Raw genomic sequence first — 15,217 nt, 5'->3', positions numbered from 1 at the left:
CCCTGATGCAAGCCCCAATGCCAATTCTGCCGACTCCAGAAACGAGAAAGTCCCAAGTCCTGGTCATGATGCATCGTCTTCCACTGTGGTAAGTTAGTTGTCTTAAGTGTCAATGTTAGCTAGCGCTAGCTAACATTGACACTTAAGACAACTAACTTACCACAGTGGAAGACGGCTTCCACTGTGTTCAGGCATCTTCAGTCTCAGGTGTTATGGCAGAGACTTTTGCAAGGTGCCATAGGGAGGCCTGAACAGTTTCCCCACATGCAGATGATCGTAGAGATACTGCTTGTGTTCCCGATGTCAACATCATGCTGTGAGAGAGGCTTCTCCTGCATGAAAAGGATCAAGTCTGACTGGAGAGGATCCCTCTCTAACCAAATGCTAAATTCCCTCCTCCGTATATCTCTGCATGGCCCTGAGGTTGAGGACTATAATGCAGAGCAGGCAGTTGAGAAGTGGTGGCAAAGTGGCCAGAGAACACGACGGCCCATGTTTAGCAACTACATACATGTAAATAGTAAATGTGAAGATCTGTTTAGATAGATACATTTATTAAACTGTATTATGGAACTTCTGTTTTTTTTATTATCATTCATACCACTTTTATTGCCAGATAGAGGGTTCCGATCATAAAACACAGAGACCATACAGCCATATCGTATTGAATTGAAAAATACAAATCAGAATTCTTCAATGTTGACATGACAATGATACATAAGTCTGGATATTGAGAAACAATAGAAAAACATGTCTTAAAACAACTCTCTTCCCTTCTACTCTAGGAGAGGCAACAGATCAGACTAATGGCTGATCTGTATATGTTATATGATATGTTTGATCTGTATATGTTATATGATATGTTTAAAAGAATAAGTATTTTAAACTTACATGGTGGACCAGAGTCTATGGTGTGATGATTAACTGACAAATGATATGTATTCTGCATAATTGGGGGGGCGACGATACAAATTTAAATTTGGGACACTGCTGGTTATATCCGGGACAATACAAAGTAGAATTCGGGACAGTTGTGGGACACTCAGGAAAAAAGTTAATTTCGACCCCTGGGTTGGAGTTCAGATTAACTTACTCTAACAGTTTTTTTACACTGTATTTGTCTATCACAAATACTGATGCGGGACGAAACGCAGAGCGAACCCTGGAAACCCTTACAGACGCAGCACTATAACCTATGGTCGATATTGGGAAGTTCATCCAACGATTGAAGGTTGTTCTCGACTGTTTTGAGGAGTGGGTTGAAGTTCAGATCTACTCAGTCTGACAGTTGTTTTGTTTTTTTTGCAATATATAGTGATGCGGGACAAAACCCGGACAAAACCCGGAGAAAACCCGTACGCAAGTTACAATTTACAGGTAAATAGTTGGAAGGTCAACATCCTCATGCGAATAGTTTTCAGGACTCACATTTGTCCTTTTCCCTCGGGGGAAGTGTCCCAATGTTTCCTCTGAAACCATTGCTTCCTCTAAAAACAATGTTTCTTCTGAAGCGGTTTTGGTTTTTCTCAGGTACTTTTCGTCTAACCACGAGTCCACCCTCTTCGGTGTTGTGTCTGTTGCCCTTTCAAGAAGATTTTCCGTGGTTCTGAGTTTTTCTTTTAGCTCGAAGATCTCGCGTGTTGACTCGTTGATGATGTTGGTTTTTTCAACACACAAGTCCATCTTTCTTTGATTAAAACAGTCAACCTCTTCCTTGGTGCATTCCACTAGCTTGGCATCGGCTGCGTGAACCTTTGTCATTAATGTAACCTTACGCCTCAAACCATCAACCACACGACGATACCCTGTCCTCGTGTCTTCCTCCATTGGCACTCTGTCATTGCCATCTACGTGCTTAGCTTTGAGGCGAGCAACAGCGAGAATAAGCTTCTTGGGTTTGGTGATATCAGCCACTGCTTGTATATCTTCCTGACAGCGCATGATGCAGTTCGCCATGTGTTGGGTTTTTGCGCGCTCTTTGATCAAGAGTGGCTCACAGCCCCTGAGTTGAGAATATAGATCTAAGATCTTTCCTTTCAGGACCTTGTTTTCATTCATGTTCTGGTTCAGCCTTGCCCTGGTCTTCCTGTGTTCAATCTCGGCGATTCTGAAGTTTTGGTCCAATATCCTGTAATTCTCCTTCTCTTTGTTTAATTTAAGATTTGTAATAAGGTTTCGGTCCTTTTCATTTGACAAATCTTCTACCAATGATTTTTCATCCTTCTTTATATTGAATATTTCCATATTCTTTCTTTTAATAATCATCTTGAGATTCTCGCAATGTTTCTGTGACTTAGCCAAATCATTAGTTAAATCCGGCCGAGCATCTAGTCTCACTACTTCTTTCCTCAGTCTTTCAACTAGGTCCTCCTGGCGTTTCTTGCCTATATAATTTTCCACATGTGCATCTAATCTTTTATGAAAAATACCGGTCTTGATTTCAGCGGCCATTCCCTCTCTTAAGTTCTCCATCTCTTGTTCCTTCTGAAGGACTTTATCCGTCTCCTTTAACACATCAGCTTCACATTCTTGCATCTTCTCTTGCAATATTTTATCTAGTTTTTCATTCTTCTCTCCCAACATCCTGCTTATTTCCCTTGTATGCGTTGCCAGCAGATTCCTCTCATTTTCTTCACACTCTGCTGAGATTATCTGCATGAGAGACTCATACTTTACAATGAGTTCTTTTTTCTGTTCCTCAAATTGGGTGTCCTTAGTGACAAGTGATCGCTGCAGCTTATCGATTTTTGCCTCTGCCACTGCCACTGCGTATCCATCTTCTTTGTTAGAATATTTTTTCTCGTCAAGAAGGTCCTTCATATACTGTAGCTTATTTGTGAATTCATCCTTGTTTTCCTCAATAGTTGCCTTTAGAACATTGTTTTCAGACTGCATAGACTGTAGTTCGAGGCTTTGTGAGAACAGTTCTTTAGCAAACAGCTTCTGCTTATATTTTGACGCATCTTCTGCCACCTGGAGCAGGAATTTGCTAGAATATTCAGTTCCCTCCATTTTGAGAAATGTGTCTAAACTAAACAATTGAGTTTCAGGAGCAAAGGGTTAGCCTTGAAATATAAAGCTGCCTTTAGTTGTGTTGTGTGTGCAACCTACAGTTGATGTTGTTCCTGGAGTTCGAATGTATTCAACTTTTAGCCTAATGTTTAAATTAAATCGAAAATGTTCAAGTTTGTATCTTTTCTTACTTGCTGTCTTTTCAAAAGCTACAGTCTCTCTGAACAAACTAAGTATTACCAAGCCGGGAGTAGCCTACTTCCAATTCAGATGTGTGAGTCTCTTGCAGGGAAGATGACACTACTCATTACGTCACAAAACATTAAGGCTCTTCGAACGACGCCAGGAATGACGTCATCACGTTCGGTGTAAAACTACGGTGGCTGAACATTAACAACGTTCTATGAAACGCTGCATACGTTAACGGTTAACCCTCTGAGACCCACGGGGCCGTATATACGATCCCAAAGATCACGTTGTGTTCAAAGCGTCATAACTTCTCAGCTGTTTCAAGCCAGAGACATGCCGTGTTTTTCCTCTTCAACTACAAAAACGGCACTAAACAACTCTATTCAGTTTTTCATTGAGAGGCGTTTACTTATTTCGGTGAAATGAATGCATAAAGTTGTATATGCTGCGGATGGTCTCACCTTGATTCTGGCGCAATCGCTCAATCATTTATAGATCTATTCTCATCCACCATCTTTGTTTCTGACGTAAAGAGTGAAGAGTCACGTTTCCTGAATCGGACACTCTGAGTGGATGCAGTCACAGCCAATCGGAGTCTGATTCAGGAGGGTGCCTGTCTGTTCTGATGTTATGTTTACTGAAATGAGAGCCGTATAATTCCACGCCGCGAAATAAATAAATAAAAGTGGAATACGTCTTTAGTGTTTTGAAAGTAAACAAGGACGGCAGCAGACGTTTACTACAGCTGAGGCTTTGGAGCAGATTTTTCAAGGGGACAATGGTTGATGAAAATTCAGACGAATCTGCTCAGCATGCCATGTGTGATTGAGGACATTGATATATCATGGTACTCTTCAAAATTGGCAGGACAGAAAATGACAATCTTCGCAAAAAAACGCCCATGGACACTGCCCAAAAGAATGGGCATAACTATTGAACAGAATACGTTAGAATCTTCTAATCAGTTATGATACAATGATAATAAATGTGTGCAATTTTCTGTGTTGAATGTTTCTTTCAATGTTATGGTTAGCAGTTCTTTTTAATGAAATAAGTAAAACATGTCAAGCTCCGTTTTTTATTTATTTTTATTTATGGGCAAATATCCCCTATTATAGTGTATATAAGTCTCTAATGAGTGACACATATCATTAGCTGAGGTTGTGTTGATTTCTGGGATGTGTAAAACTTGATTTTAACTGCAAAGAAATGACAATTTATTAGGCAAAACAACAAAAATATACAAAAACAGAAATGTCCTATGTGGGTCTCAGAGGGTTAAAGGCTTTATATATATATATACAGTCTATGGTTAAAGGTTGTAATTAATAACGCTGCGAGAAGCTCATGACATAAGGAAGCCAAAAAGGGGACACTAACCCGTAATGCACACTGCTGGGGCCAGGAGCGCTTGTTGACGGGGATTTACTCGACCAGCTGGGGTAACAAGAACATCAGCGAGTGTGACTATTACAAAATAAATTATATTAATATTGACAATAACAACCGACCGTCGGGGTAGCATTTGCTTGGCATTTCCGGGTATATCTCCACTGGTTGGACCATGTTAACAATACCGTGTAACTGTCGTTTGAAGGGACGAAATCGTGACATCTTCACCACTCCCAGCTTGTTACATCGTCACATGTTCACGTCTTGCCATGATACCGGGTTGCATTTGGCATGTGTATTTGTTCATTGGTTCATGTGTGTAGCATTTTTATGGCAGTGTTTTTTGAAAATGCCAGATTTCTGTGTCTTACTTAGAGAACCGTGTGCAGTGTTTTGCAAAAAGTGCCGAGTTGAATTGCAAATTGGGTGCAGAGCTGAAAATGTGTTTAGAGTTTTGGAGATTTGAGCTGAGGTTTTGCTCTTTGAGTGTGGGTTTAAATAAGTATGCTTTATGTGAGATTTGTGTGTGTGTGTGTTAGCAACTGAAAAAAACTGTAACAGGGTTCTTCGTTGTGGCGGTGGGAGTGCTGCACAACTACGTACTCAACATTAAAGCAAACGGAAGAAGACGACATTAATTGATCAACAAACAGCAGGTCAAGCCTTTCCACTCCTACATTACTCAGATGTTGTTGCTGGTTAATCTTTGGTGGAGATTCAGGACTCAACCACTAGATGGCAGCAGGCCCTTAATTTTACCAGATGATGCTGTTGTTTTCCATCATTCTCATTAGTTAAAATCACTTTTAAACACACTTTAAAATCCGTTACAGATTTTATCAAACTTAATCAAGAATTATTCAATATTAGACATTAACTAACTCCTAATAACACAGTTATTTCAGATTTTTTTTAATGAACGTTTATTTTGTATTGGTCATTGTTTAATAAATGTAAATGCATTTGTGAGACTGACCGTTGAGCGGCCCGACCAGGGGCCTGTACTACGAAGCTGGTTCAACCTAACCTGGATATGTTTGAGTTAGCCGGTTGGCCTAATCCAAAACATACGCGCTCTCGCTAAACGGTACTACGACGCGGGTTATCAAGTGGATCGCTCAAGCCAGCCGTGTCCTATCGAGTTAGGTGCGCGTTCACATGAAAGGGGTGGTATTTGGAGCATTCGACCAATCACAAACATGGAGAAGCATACTGACAGCGCTGCGTCATACTTCTGAATGAAAACTATAATATTAGACATATGAAGAAGTTAAACTTTAAACATCCATGACTTAAACACTTTATCCAGGATAAAAGCCACAGCTGCACCTGCAAGGTGAATACAGCTGGTAAAAGAACAAGTGTTTGAATGCGTACATTAACAGGTTTATGATATCACTGCCCCGTCTAAAACACGATCTGACTTCAATTACATTTGTCTCGAGTGTTTCGTCAACTTAATGTGTTGCTTAAAATAATACTTCTGCATACAGTATGTGACACTGTGAGTGTTGCACGGCCAGATACGGCTCAGCTGACTCAGATAAGGAGATATATGATACATTATGAAGTGATATGCCGCGGACTGCACTTAATGTACTCTGATCCGGTTACTGATGTTGTGGCAGATATTTAAGTAAGCTTTCTTAACGCTAATGTTAAATAGTCAGATTGCTCTGAAGATGGGAGGTGATATTCTATTAATGTTCACGTTCACACAGTCGGTGATTTTTGCCGGCCGTCTTTCCTGCGGCAACTTTTCTGTATTTCCTTTGTCCTGTAATATGACTTGATCGCTTTAAACTCCGCACACTGAGCTCTGATTGGTCAGCAGGCTGTGCTTTCACTGAGTTGAGCTCTTAGCGTGCAACCTAACCTGGTCCCGACCAGGGGGGTATACTGCGAAGCAGGATTTTCGCTTAGCCGGCTAAATTCAGGGAAAACTCCGGCTTTCCGGTCATCCGAAGCTGGTTCTCTTTTTAGCAGGCTAGATCTCCATGGTAATATATGCTAAGCAGCTAACCTGGTCGGGAACAGGTTAGGTTGCACGCTAAGAGCTCAACTCAGTGAAAGCACCGCCTGCTGACCAATCAGAGCTCAGTGTGCGGAGTTTAAAGCGATCAAGTCATATTACAGGAGAAAGGAAATACAGAAAAACTGCCGTCGCAGGAAAGACGGCCGGCAAAAATCACCGACTGTGTGAACGTGAACATTAATAGAATACCACCTCCATCTTCAGAGCAATCTGACTATTATAACATTAGCGTTAAGAAAGCTTACTTAAATATCGGCCACAACATAAGTAACCGGATCAGAGTACATTAAGTACAGTCCGCGGCATATCACTTCATAATGTATCATATATCTCCTTATCTGAGTCAGCTGAGCCGTATCTGGCCGTGCAACACTCACAGTGTCACATACTGTATGCAGAAGTATTATTTTAAGCAACACATTAAGTTGACGAAACACTCGAGACAAATGTAATTAAAGTCAGATCGTGTTTTAGACGGGGCAGTGATATCATAAACCTGTTAATGTACGCAATCAAACACTTGTTCTGTTCCCAGCTGTGTTCACCTTGCAGGTGCAGCTCTGTGGCTTTTATCCTGGATAAAGTGTTTAAGTCATGGATGTTTAAAGTTTAACTTCTGCATATGTCTAATATTATAGTTGACTTTTCATTCAGAAGTATGACGCTGCGCTGTCAGTACGCTTCTCCATGTTTGTGATTGGTCGAATGCTCCAAATACCACCCCTTTCATGTGAACGCGCACCTAACTAGATGGGACACGGCTGGCTTGAGCGATCCACTTGATAACCCGCGTCGTAGTACAGTTTAGCGAGAGCGCGTATGTTTTGGATTAGGCCAACCGGCTAACTCAAACATATCCAGGTTAGGTTTAACCAGCTTCGTAGTACAGGCCCCAGGTTAGCCGCCGCTAAGCATAAATTACCATGGAGATCTAGCCTCCTAAAAAGATAACCAGCTTCGTAGGACCGGAAAGCCGGAGTTTTCCTTGAATTTAGTCAGCTAAGCGAAAATCCTGCTTCGTAGTATACCCCCCAGGCAAGGAGGCAGAGGCAGAACGTCCAAAATACAACCCGGTGTGGGCATTTATTACTCATAAACATATGACACAGCCTCAATTTGCTGCCCAGGTGCCACAGTCACCAGCCACCACAAGGATCTCACACACACTACCAGCCCCTAACAGACAGGGAAACAGAGCCTAAATACACACACACTAATCAGCAATTAGACAGGTGGGGGGGAGCAATTAGACACATATATAAAATAACAATTTCATTATATGGATTCAACTTGTGCCCCCCCGCTAGACTAGTCTGTGGTTTACCCGTCACTGTGACATCAGTATCAGCCATGGAAGATAGTTTGTTTGTTTCATTCTAAACTATCCAGCAAGGTTATTTTCATTTATGTTGTTTTTTTCTGCACAGTGTAGAGTCGTGTTGTGACGAGAGGGAACCTTGCTCGCTGGAGAATAGCTACAGAAGTCCTGTCACAAGTTAATCGAGAGGATCACAGCTGGCCACGGATCTCGATGCTGCATTCGGGCTGTGAGTAAACAACTTGTGTCTTACTTTAGGCTGTCTGGAGGTATGGACAGCTATCAAAGCTACTAAACATCACATTAACAACGATGTACAAATGACAGTCGGAGACAAATACATATTTGAAATGATTTATTCACGTTTGCAATGTTTTGAACAGACATCCCCAGTCACCTCATTGTCATTTTGTAGTCCTCGCTGTACGCGTCCGGATATTGGCATCCTAACCACAACCTCACACACTGATACTGAATGTGCATCAAAGTGTTCCTGTGGAGCCAAATATACCAGAAGATAAATGTAAACAACAAAAGAAGCGATCGAAATGTGTATTTCCTGGCTATTCGACAATGGCTCCTCAAAGTACACGCCCCATTCCTACCGGTAACGTAACGACTTCCCCGGTGTAACCAGTTAAACGGTAACACCTGTACCAAATAGGTCCGTCAATTTAGAATATTTAGCAGCCTCCACCTCCAGAGACTCGCAGTTTTTCAGCGCCACCTGGGCGTTTCTTCCGTTTATCCATTTTCAGCTCAGCAGCAGCCAATAGAGTCTGTCTGCAGACCGCAGCAAGGAGGCGTTTCCTATAGGGGCGTTTCCTATAGGGGCGTTTCCTATAGTGAACGACGGGAGCCGGTGTTGTGTCACATTATGCCTCCCCGTCATGAAATGCCCCCCTTGTCACGGGAACGCGCATTTCTAAATGATACGTTCATTTCTAAATAAAGTGTTACATTCCTGAAACTTGCTCCATTTATTGGTGCCAGTCCTAGAACCATACCCTGAAAAATGCTTGAGGGTGGGATTCATAGAAACCTATCGTGATGACCAGGCCTGTCATAAAATGCCCCCCCCCCCCCCAAAAAAAGAGGTTTCTATGAATCCCACCCTCGAGCATTTTTCAGGGTATGGTTCTAGGACTGGCACCAATAAATGGAGCAAGTTTCAGGAATGTAACACTTTTATTTAGAAATGAACGTATCATTTAGAAATGCGCGTTCCCGTGACAAGGGGGGCATTTCATGACGGGGAGGCATAATGTGACACAACACCGGCTCTCGCCAGCGAACGAGACGTTTTTTGTTTTGTTTTTGCGGAGGGATCTAGATCGGCATGAAGGCACATTATGCAATGTGCAATGTGGACATTATCCCGCTTATTACACATGGCCACATTCTCAACAAAGTAACGACATGACTCCCAATAATAATTGAAATGCTTTTATGGATTTAGAAAAAGATTTTATTGATTTAAAAAATAGTTTTTTGTATTGATTTAAATTGACATGCATCCGCTAAGAAAAGTAGTCCGTTGTTACTGTTTGAACTAACGTAACAACGGCAGGAACTGCTTCTATAGTGTTTTTGAGGAGCTTTTTGATTACAGATTTGAAAACATCGTTGCTTGCTTTAAAAGTAGCACAATTCATTATGTCAAACCTTGAAAGATATCCCTGCCCTAATGCCAAAAGTAACTGGCAACTATGTCGCCGTAGCTATGATGTCTATGTCTGGACCGCTGCGTAAAAAGGAGGGTTTCTGACCCATTACTTCTCTTCCTACTTTTTGTCCCCCTCTTCTCCCCGCTGCAGCCTAGCAGTTGATCTCAAAGCACGCTCCCTCTCCTGCAGGGAGAAAAACTATATTTATATACTTTATATAGGTTGATACAGTAGCCCCTTTTTTTAAATAGTTTTTATAGGTGTTGCTATCTGTTTTGTGTAGCGTGGTTCTACAAGCAAGTCAATGCAGTAATTGGGTGGTATCAGAGAGTTACACGGGTCTGTAAATGCAATGAAAACAATTGGCCACAGCAAATAATTTATATTAAACATGTGATTTTTATTTTTGAATACTTTAGTACAAAGGATGTCTTGAATAATTTAAGTGATATATGTGTACACATATAAATAATTAGTCAAAACAGCGCTACATTTGATTTAATTAAAAGGTATAATATGTGGTAAACTGAAGAGCCCTTTGGGAGCCGAAAGAGCCGGCGCTTCTTGGTGAGCCAAATGATCCGGCTCAGCAAGAAGAGCCCGAATTCCCATCACTAGAACAATGACTTCTTCTGCGAGGATTTATAAAAGCAGCTGGATAAAAAAAGTTAGGAAACGCCCCTATAGGAAACGCCCCTATTGGAAACGCCTCCTTGCTGCGGTCTGCAGACAGACCCATCTCGCAGCAGCAGCAGCAGCCGTCCCGCGACTCCCGCCCATGCCATGAGGTCCCGCCCCACCCGGGTTTGTGTTGTGATGTGATGTGTTGCGGTGTGAACGCGGCTAATAGCTAATAGCCGCGTTCACACCGCAGGACTTTCCCTGGTACTTTAGTTCTTTAGTTCCGTTAGTACCAATAATGTCGCGTTCACACCGCCGGGACTACTCAGTGCCGGGAACTCTTTTGGTACTTTTTAGTCCCTGCTAGAGAGGTGGTACGAACCTGGTGACAAAAGAGTGCCAATTTCTATTCTATTTCTATTGGCTGGGCGAATTGCAAACCACGCCCCGTTAGACTCTGAATTTGTTTTGTTAGGCAGCCATTTTTTCCCTCGCTACAAAACCACATCCACACCTGGGGCCTATACAACGAACCTGGTTCAACCTAACCTGGATATGTTTGAGTTAGCCGGTTGGCCTAATCCAAAACATACGCGCTCTCGCTAAACTGTACTACGACGCTGGGTTATCAAGTGGATCGCTCAAGCCAGCCGTGTCCTATCGAGTTAGGTGCGCGTTCACATGAAAGGGGTGGTATTTGGAGCATTCGACCAATCACAAACATGGAGAAGCGCACTGACAGCACAGCGTCATACTTCCTGAATGAAAAGTGAACTTTAATACTAGTCAAAAATGAAGAAGTTAAACTTTAAACATCCATGACTTAAACACTTGATCCAGGATAAAAGCCAAATAGCTGCAGCTGCAAGGTGAACACAGCTGGTAAAAGAAAAAGTGTTTGAATGCGTACATTAACAGGTTTATGATATCACTGCCCCGTCTAAAACACGATCTGACTTCAATTACATTTGTCTCGAGTGTTTCATCAACTTATGTGTTGCTTAAAATAATACTTCTGCATACAGTATGTGACACTGAGTGTTGAACGGCCAGATACGGCTCAGCTGACTCAGATAAGGAGATATATGATACATTATGAAGTGATATGCCGCGGACTGTACTTAATGTACTCCGATCCGGTTACTTATGTTGTGGCCGATATTTAAGTAAGCTTTCTTAACGCTAATGTTATAATAGTCAGATTGCTCTGAAGATGGAGGTGATATTCTATTAATGTTCACGTTCACACAGTCGGTGATTTCTGCCGGCCGTCTTTCCTGCGACGGCAGTTTTTCTGTATTTCCTTTCTCCTGTAATATGACTTGATCGCTTTAAACTCCGCACACTGAGCTCTGATTGGTCAGCAGGCTGTGCTTTCACTGAGTTGAGCTCTTAGCCTGCAACCTAACCTGGTCCCGACCAGGTTAGCTGCTTAGCATATATTACCATGGAGATCTAGCTTGCTAAAAAGAGAACCAGCTTCGGATGACCGGAAAGCCGGAGTTTTCCCTGAATTTAGCCGGCTAAGCGAAAATCCTGCTTCGCAGTATACCCCCCTGAGCGAGTATGTTGTTTGTACTTGAAAGCAGTTATGACAACACGTACAGCACCGGAGCGGTGGAATGATGAGGAAGTGTCGGCGCTTCTGTCAATTTACTCAGATGCAGGGATGCAGCCACTTCTACAACAAGCAGTTCCTAACTCTAAATGTTTTGAGCGATGTTCGCAAAAGCTACTTGAAATGACCATCGACTCGGGCACGCTGCTGTGGGAGCTCGCTGAAACGGCGGATTCAGTCGGCTGTGAAGTGAGCAACAACGACGAAGGTAAAATAAACTACTTGTACTGGGGTTTTTAATATGCACATTACTGGTCTCAGATGCACTTTTATTTGCTCAGTAGATCGAGGTAGCCATGAGCAGGCTGAACTGGCTAACACTGTTAGCCGGCCCTGAGCTGGCTAATAACATAACATCTAACTAGCTATTCTCGGCCGCCATGAAAACGTTTTGTCTTGTGAATAAGTGGGCAGTGTTTTCTGTAATGTGCTTCACTAACTCATGGCACTACATTTGTTTGTTTCAGGCGAGGCGGGACAACTCGCTGGATTGGAAACGAGTGGACTTTCCTTTCCCGATCGCAACAGCAGCCGTTGCTCGTCTCCCTTTCCATCAACCAAACGCAAAAGTACGTTCACACGCACTGTAGCTTCACAATCACGTTTACTTCCTTCATGGTACAATTATGAATTATGAAACACCGTGGAAAACGTGTTTGCCTAGGCAGGCGTTTACACTTTTCGCGCCCATTTTACGCTCACAAAATTGTAAACATCCGGGCTAGGTCACATGACTTCCGGTAAGAAAACGTAACGTGTGTCTCTCTTGTGTGTGTGTGTCTTTGTGTGTGTGTGTGTGTGTGTGTGTCTGTGCCTAACCCTATCAGTCGGAATAGCCCTAACAGCCTGACCGTGTCCCTTCTGCCTGTAAAACTACATGGTGATTAAGTAATGTTTCCTCTTAGGAAAGCGCGCACAGGACACACATGATGAGAAGTTCTTTGCCACCATCGAGACTATGGAGGACAGGCGTGCCATGGCCAGCAAGGCGATGCACGAGGACCAGATGATGCTTTTACACAAGGCCCAGGAAACAGAGGACAGGGTGATTGCGATGATGGAGCGCCAGGATGAACGGGACGCAGTCTTGGCGCAGCACATGGAGCAACAAAAGGCTTTTCAGCAGGGGTTTCTGGGAGTGCTTTCAGAGCTAGTGAAGTCCAACAGGCCTTCCTCCCTGTAGTATTGTTTTAAATATTGACACACAGCAGTGTTTCCTGGACATGGAAACATTCAGGGCTTAGCCCACAGTTAAACTCTTACAGTGCTATTTTTATATATTTGTTATAAGTGTATTTTTTTTGGGTACATTTGATTGAAGTTGATTTTCTATTGTTATTATATATATATTGCCACTGTTTTTTAATACTGACACCTAACTTGCACTAAGGTGTGTCTGTTACATTGTTTTGAACTTCATCTTGGTGAAGTTGATGCTGAATTCACTATTTAGTAGATAATCATGTGACACTTTAACTTTGCACTACGGTCTGTCTGCTGAGCCTACCTATTGTATTTGCCAGTGTTATGTTTTGATACTGACACTTATTGATCTGCTGCTGATAAATAAAAGATAACCTCCATGGCGATTTAACAGATAATGTATCTTGCTTATTTCTCCTCTGACACTATCTTTACAGTGACCTGTGTTGCATCCTATAAATCACATGTAAGTGATTATTGGTTAAGTTTGTAATTACCAGTGTTGTGAGTTCAATATTTTAATTAATTATAGTAAGGGAACATCTTAGGAGTTAGTGTACCGAGTTCCTCTCAGGAGGATATATAATAAAGGTGTGTTAACTGCTGAGCCTATTTAATGTGCATATGACACCTGGCAGTTTGTTATTATATTGCCACACTGTTTTGATACGGACATATTTTCTTTGCACAAAGGTGTGTCTGCACTATTGTAATTGTGCCTGTCTTGAATGTGGTAAATAAAAGAGAGAACCAAATGCACTGTACAAAGCCTTCCATTGTCCTGGAAAGGTTTCATCAGCCATCTTTGCAGGGGGTAGGCTGAGTCCCCAAGAATATAGTAACCCACATCATGTCCCCCAATATTCCTTGTTACATGAGGAAGTAGACCACCCCTATCCACAAAACTAACAAGTGAGGACATGCTGAACACTCTGCTATCATGCATGCTACCTGGTAAGCCAACAAAAACACTCCAAAAGAGGCCCCTAGCATCCACAACACCCTGCAGGACGAGCGAGTGCCAGCCTTTGCGGTTGAAATACTTGTTATGGTACGCCTTCGATTCCGAACCAGCATTGCACTTACAGCATCCGACGAGTGGGTCAAATCCCTAGTTGGCTGCAATAACCCAGTTACAAAGCTGTATAACATGAGCACAAAGACAACAAGCTCATTGAACTCCATCATGTCTGAGGTCTGAAAGTAAACAAACGCCTCATACAGCGGGTGGGCTTTATACCCCCTCCCCCCCGTGTAGTTCTTCTTCTCTCGTTTTTTTGTTGTACTCGCCGTGAAGTGGTTTTGCGGCCTGCCAGTAAACCCAGAGAAGAAGAAGACGAAGTGACGTCAGCGTAATCGTGCCTCAGGGAAAGTACTGCGGTGTGAATGCGATTGGCACTAGCCCCCTGGCGGATTTAGTGCCGTGGTACTTTAGTGGTACTTTAGTGCCGGCACTAAAGTACCGCAAGTCCTGCGGTGTGAAAGCGGCAATTGACAACACTAGGCTTGTTTGAGACACATTGCGGGTCGCCTCGAAAGTAGACGAGAGTAGCCGATCACAGCCGGGGGAGGTGTCAAAAAGCTCGTCTTAAGTCGGACAGCTCGGACTCGGAGTCGGCTTGACTGGCTGGGTTTGCAATGGCGGAAATTGCGTTGGCGTTTTTCGTTGCAGATGAAGTGGATGCAATAGAAATCCCACATGTATTGGATGGAGAATGACATGATCTAAAGGGACTGTGATTGAGAGAAAATTAAATATTTGTTTACAATATACATGAATATGTCATTTGTTTGATTTGCATTAAAAGACAATACCATTTTTGATTTAAATGATAGATTACCTTGTGCATTTGTTGCAGCCCTTGCTTGCTGCATAAGTGCAGCTGCTAAACTGTTATCTGAAAAATAATTTACATAATTTAAAATCATATCCAGATTGTTGGAATGCAATTTAGTTGTTTACTCACCATTTTGTAGTCTTTGGGAAATGTCTTGTGAGACTCTTACAGTGATGTCTCCCTGTCCATCACGCAGTGTAAGCACCACACATTCCATTTTACCCACTGTAGACAAAGGTGATCTCCATTGCTTTATATAGGTTTGTTAATTCAGTCATGATGAGGAACCACACCAGTGACTGGGTTCCATAATTAGAAATGCTC

The 15,217-nt window shown here is 42.5% G+C and overlaps 1 protein-coding gene across 1 annotated transcript; it reads left to right on the top strand.

Moving 5' to 3' along the window:
- Positions 1-4,507: 4,507 nt before the first annotated feature.
- LOC117449568 (uncharacterized) lies at positions 4,508-13,906 on the top strand. The gene is made up of 5 exons (XM_034087328.2): positions 4,508-4,664; positions 8,056-8,175; positions 11,896-12,060; positions 12,320-12,421; positions 12,758-13,906. The coding sequence occupies exons 2-5, from the start codon at positions 8,160-8,162 to the stop codon at positions 13,033-13,035; spliced, it is 561 nt and encodes a 186-aa protein (XP_033943219.1). The 5' UTR covers positions 4,508-4,664; positions 8,056-8,159; the 3' UTR covers positions 13,036-13,906.
- The last annotated feature ends 1,311 nt before the right edge of the window (positions 13,907-15,217 follow it).

The sequence above is a fragment of the Pseudochaenichthys georgianus genome, chromosome 7, assembly GCF_902827115.2.
Source record: "Pseudochaenichthys georgianus chromosome 7, fPseGeo1.2, whole genome shotgun sequence".
Classification (NCBI taxonomy): domain Eukaryota; kingdom Metazoa; phylum Chordata; class Actinopteri; order Perciformes; family Channichthyidae; genus Pseudochaenichthys; species Pseudochaenichthys georgianus.
Note: the sequence above shows the minus strand (reverse complement) of the source record. Positions and strands in the feature narration are given on the sequence as shown.

Coding starts and splice junctions, on each gene's coding strand:
- LOC117449568 (XM_034087328.2), top strand. Junction 12,061..12,319: donor AGTGAGCAACAACGACGAAG/GTAAAATAAACT, acceptor TGTTTGTTTCAG/GCGAGGCGGGACAACTCGCT. Junction 12,422..12,757: donor TCCATCAACCAAACGCAAAA/GTACGTTCACAC, acceptor GTTTCCTCTTAG/GAAAGCGCGCACAGGACACA.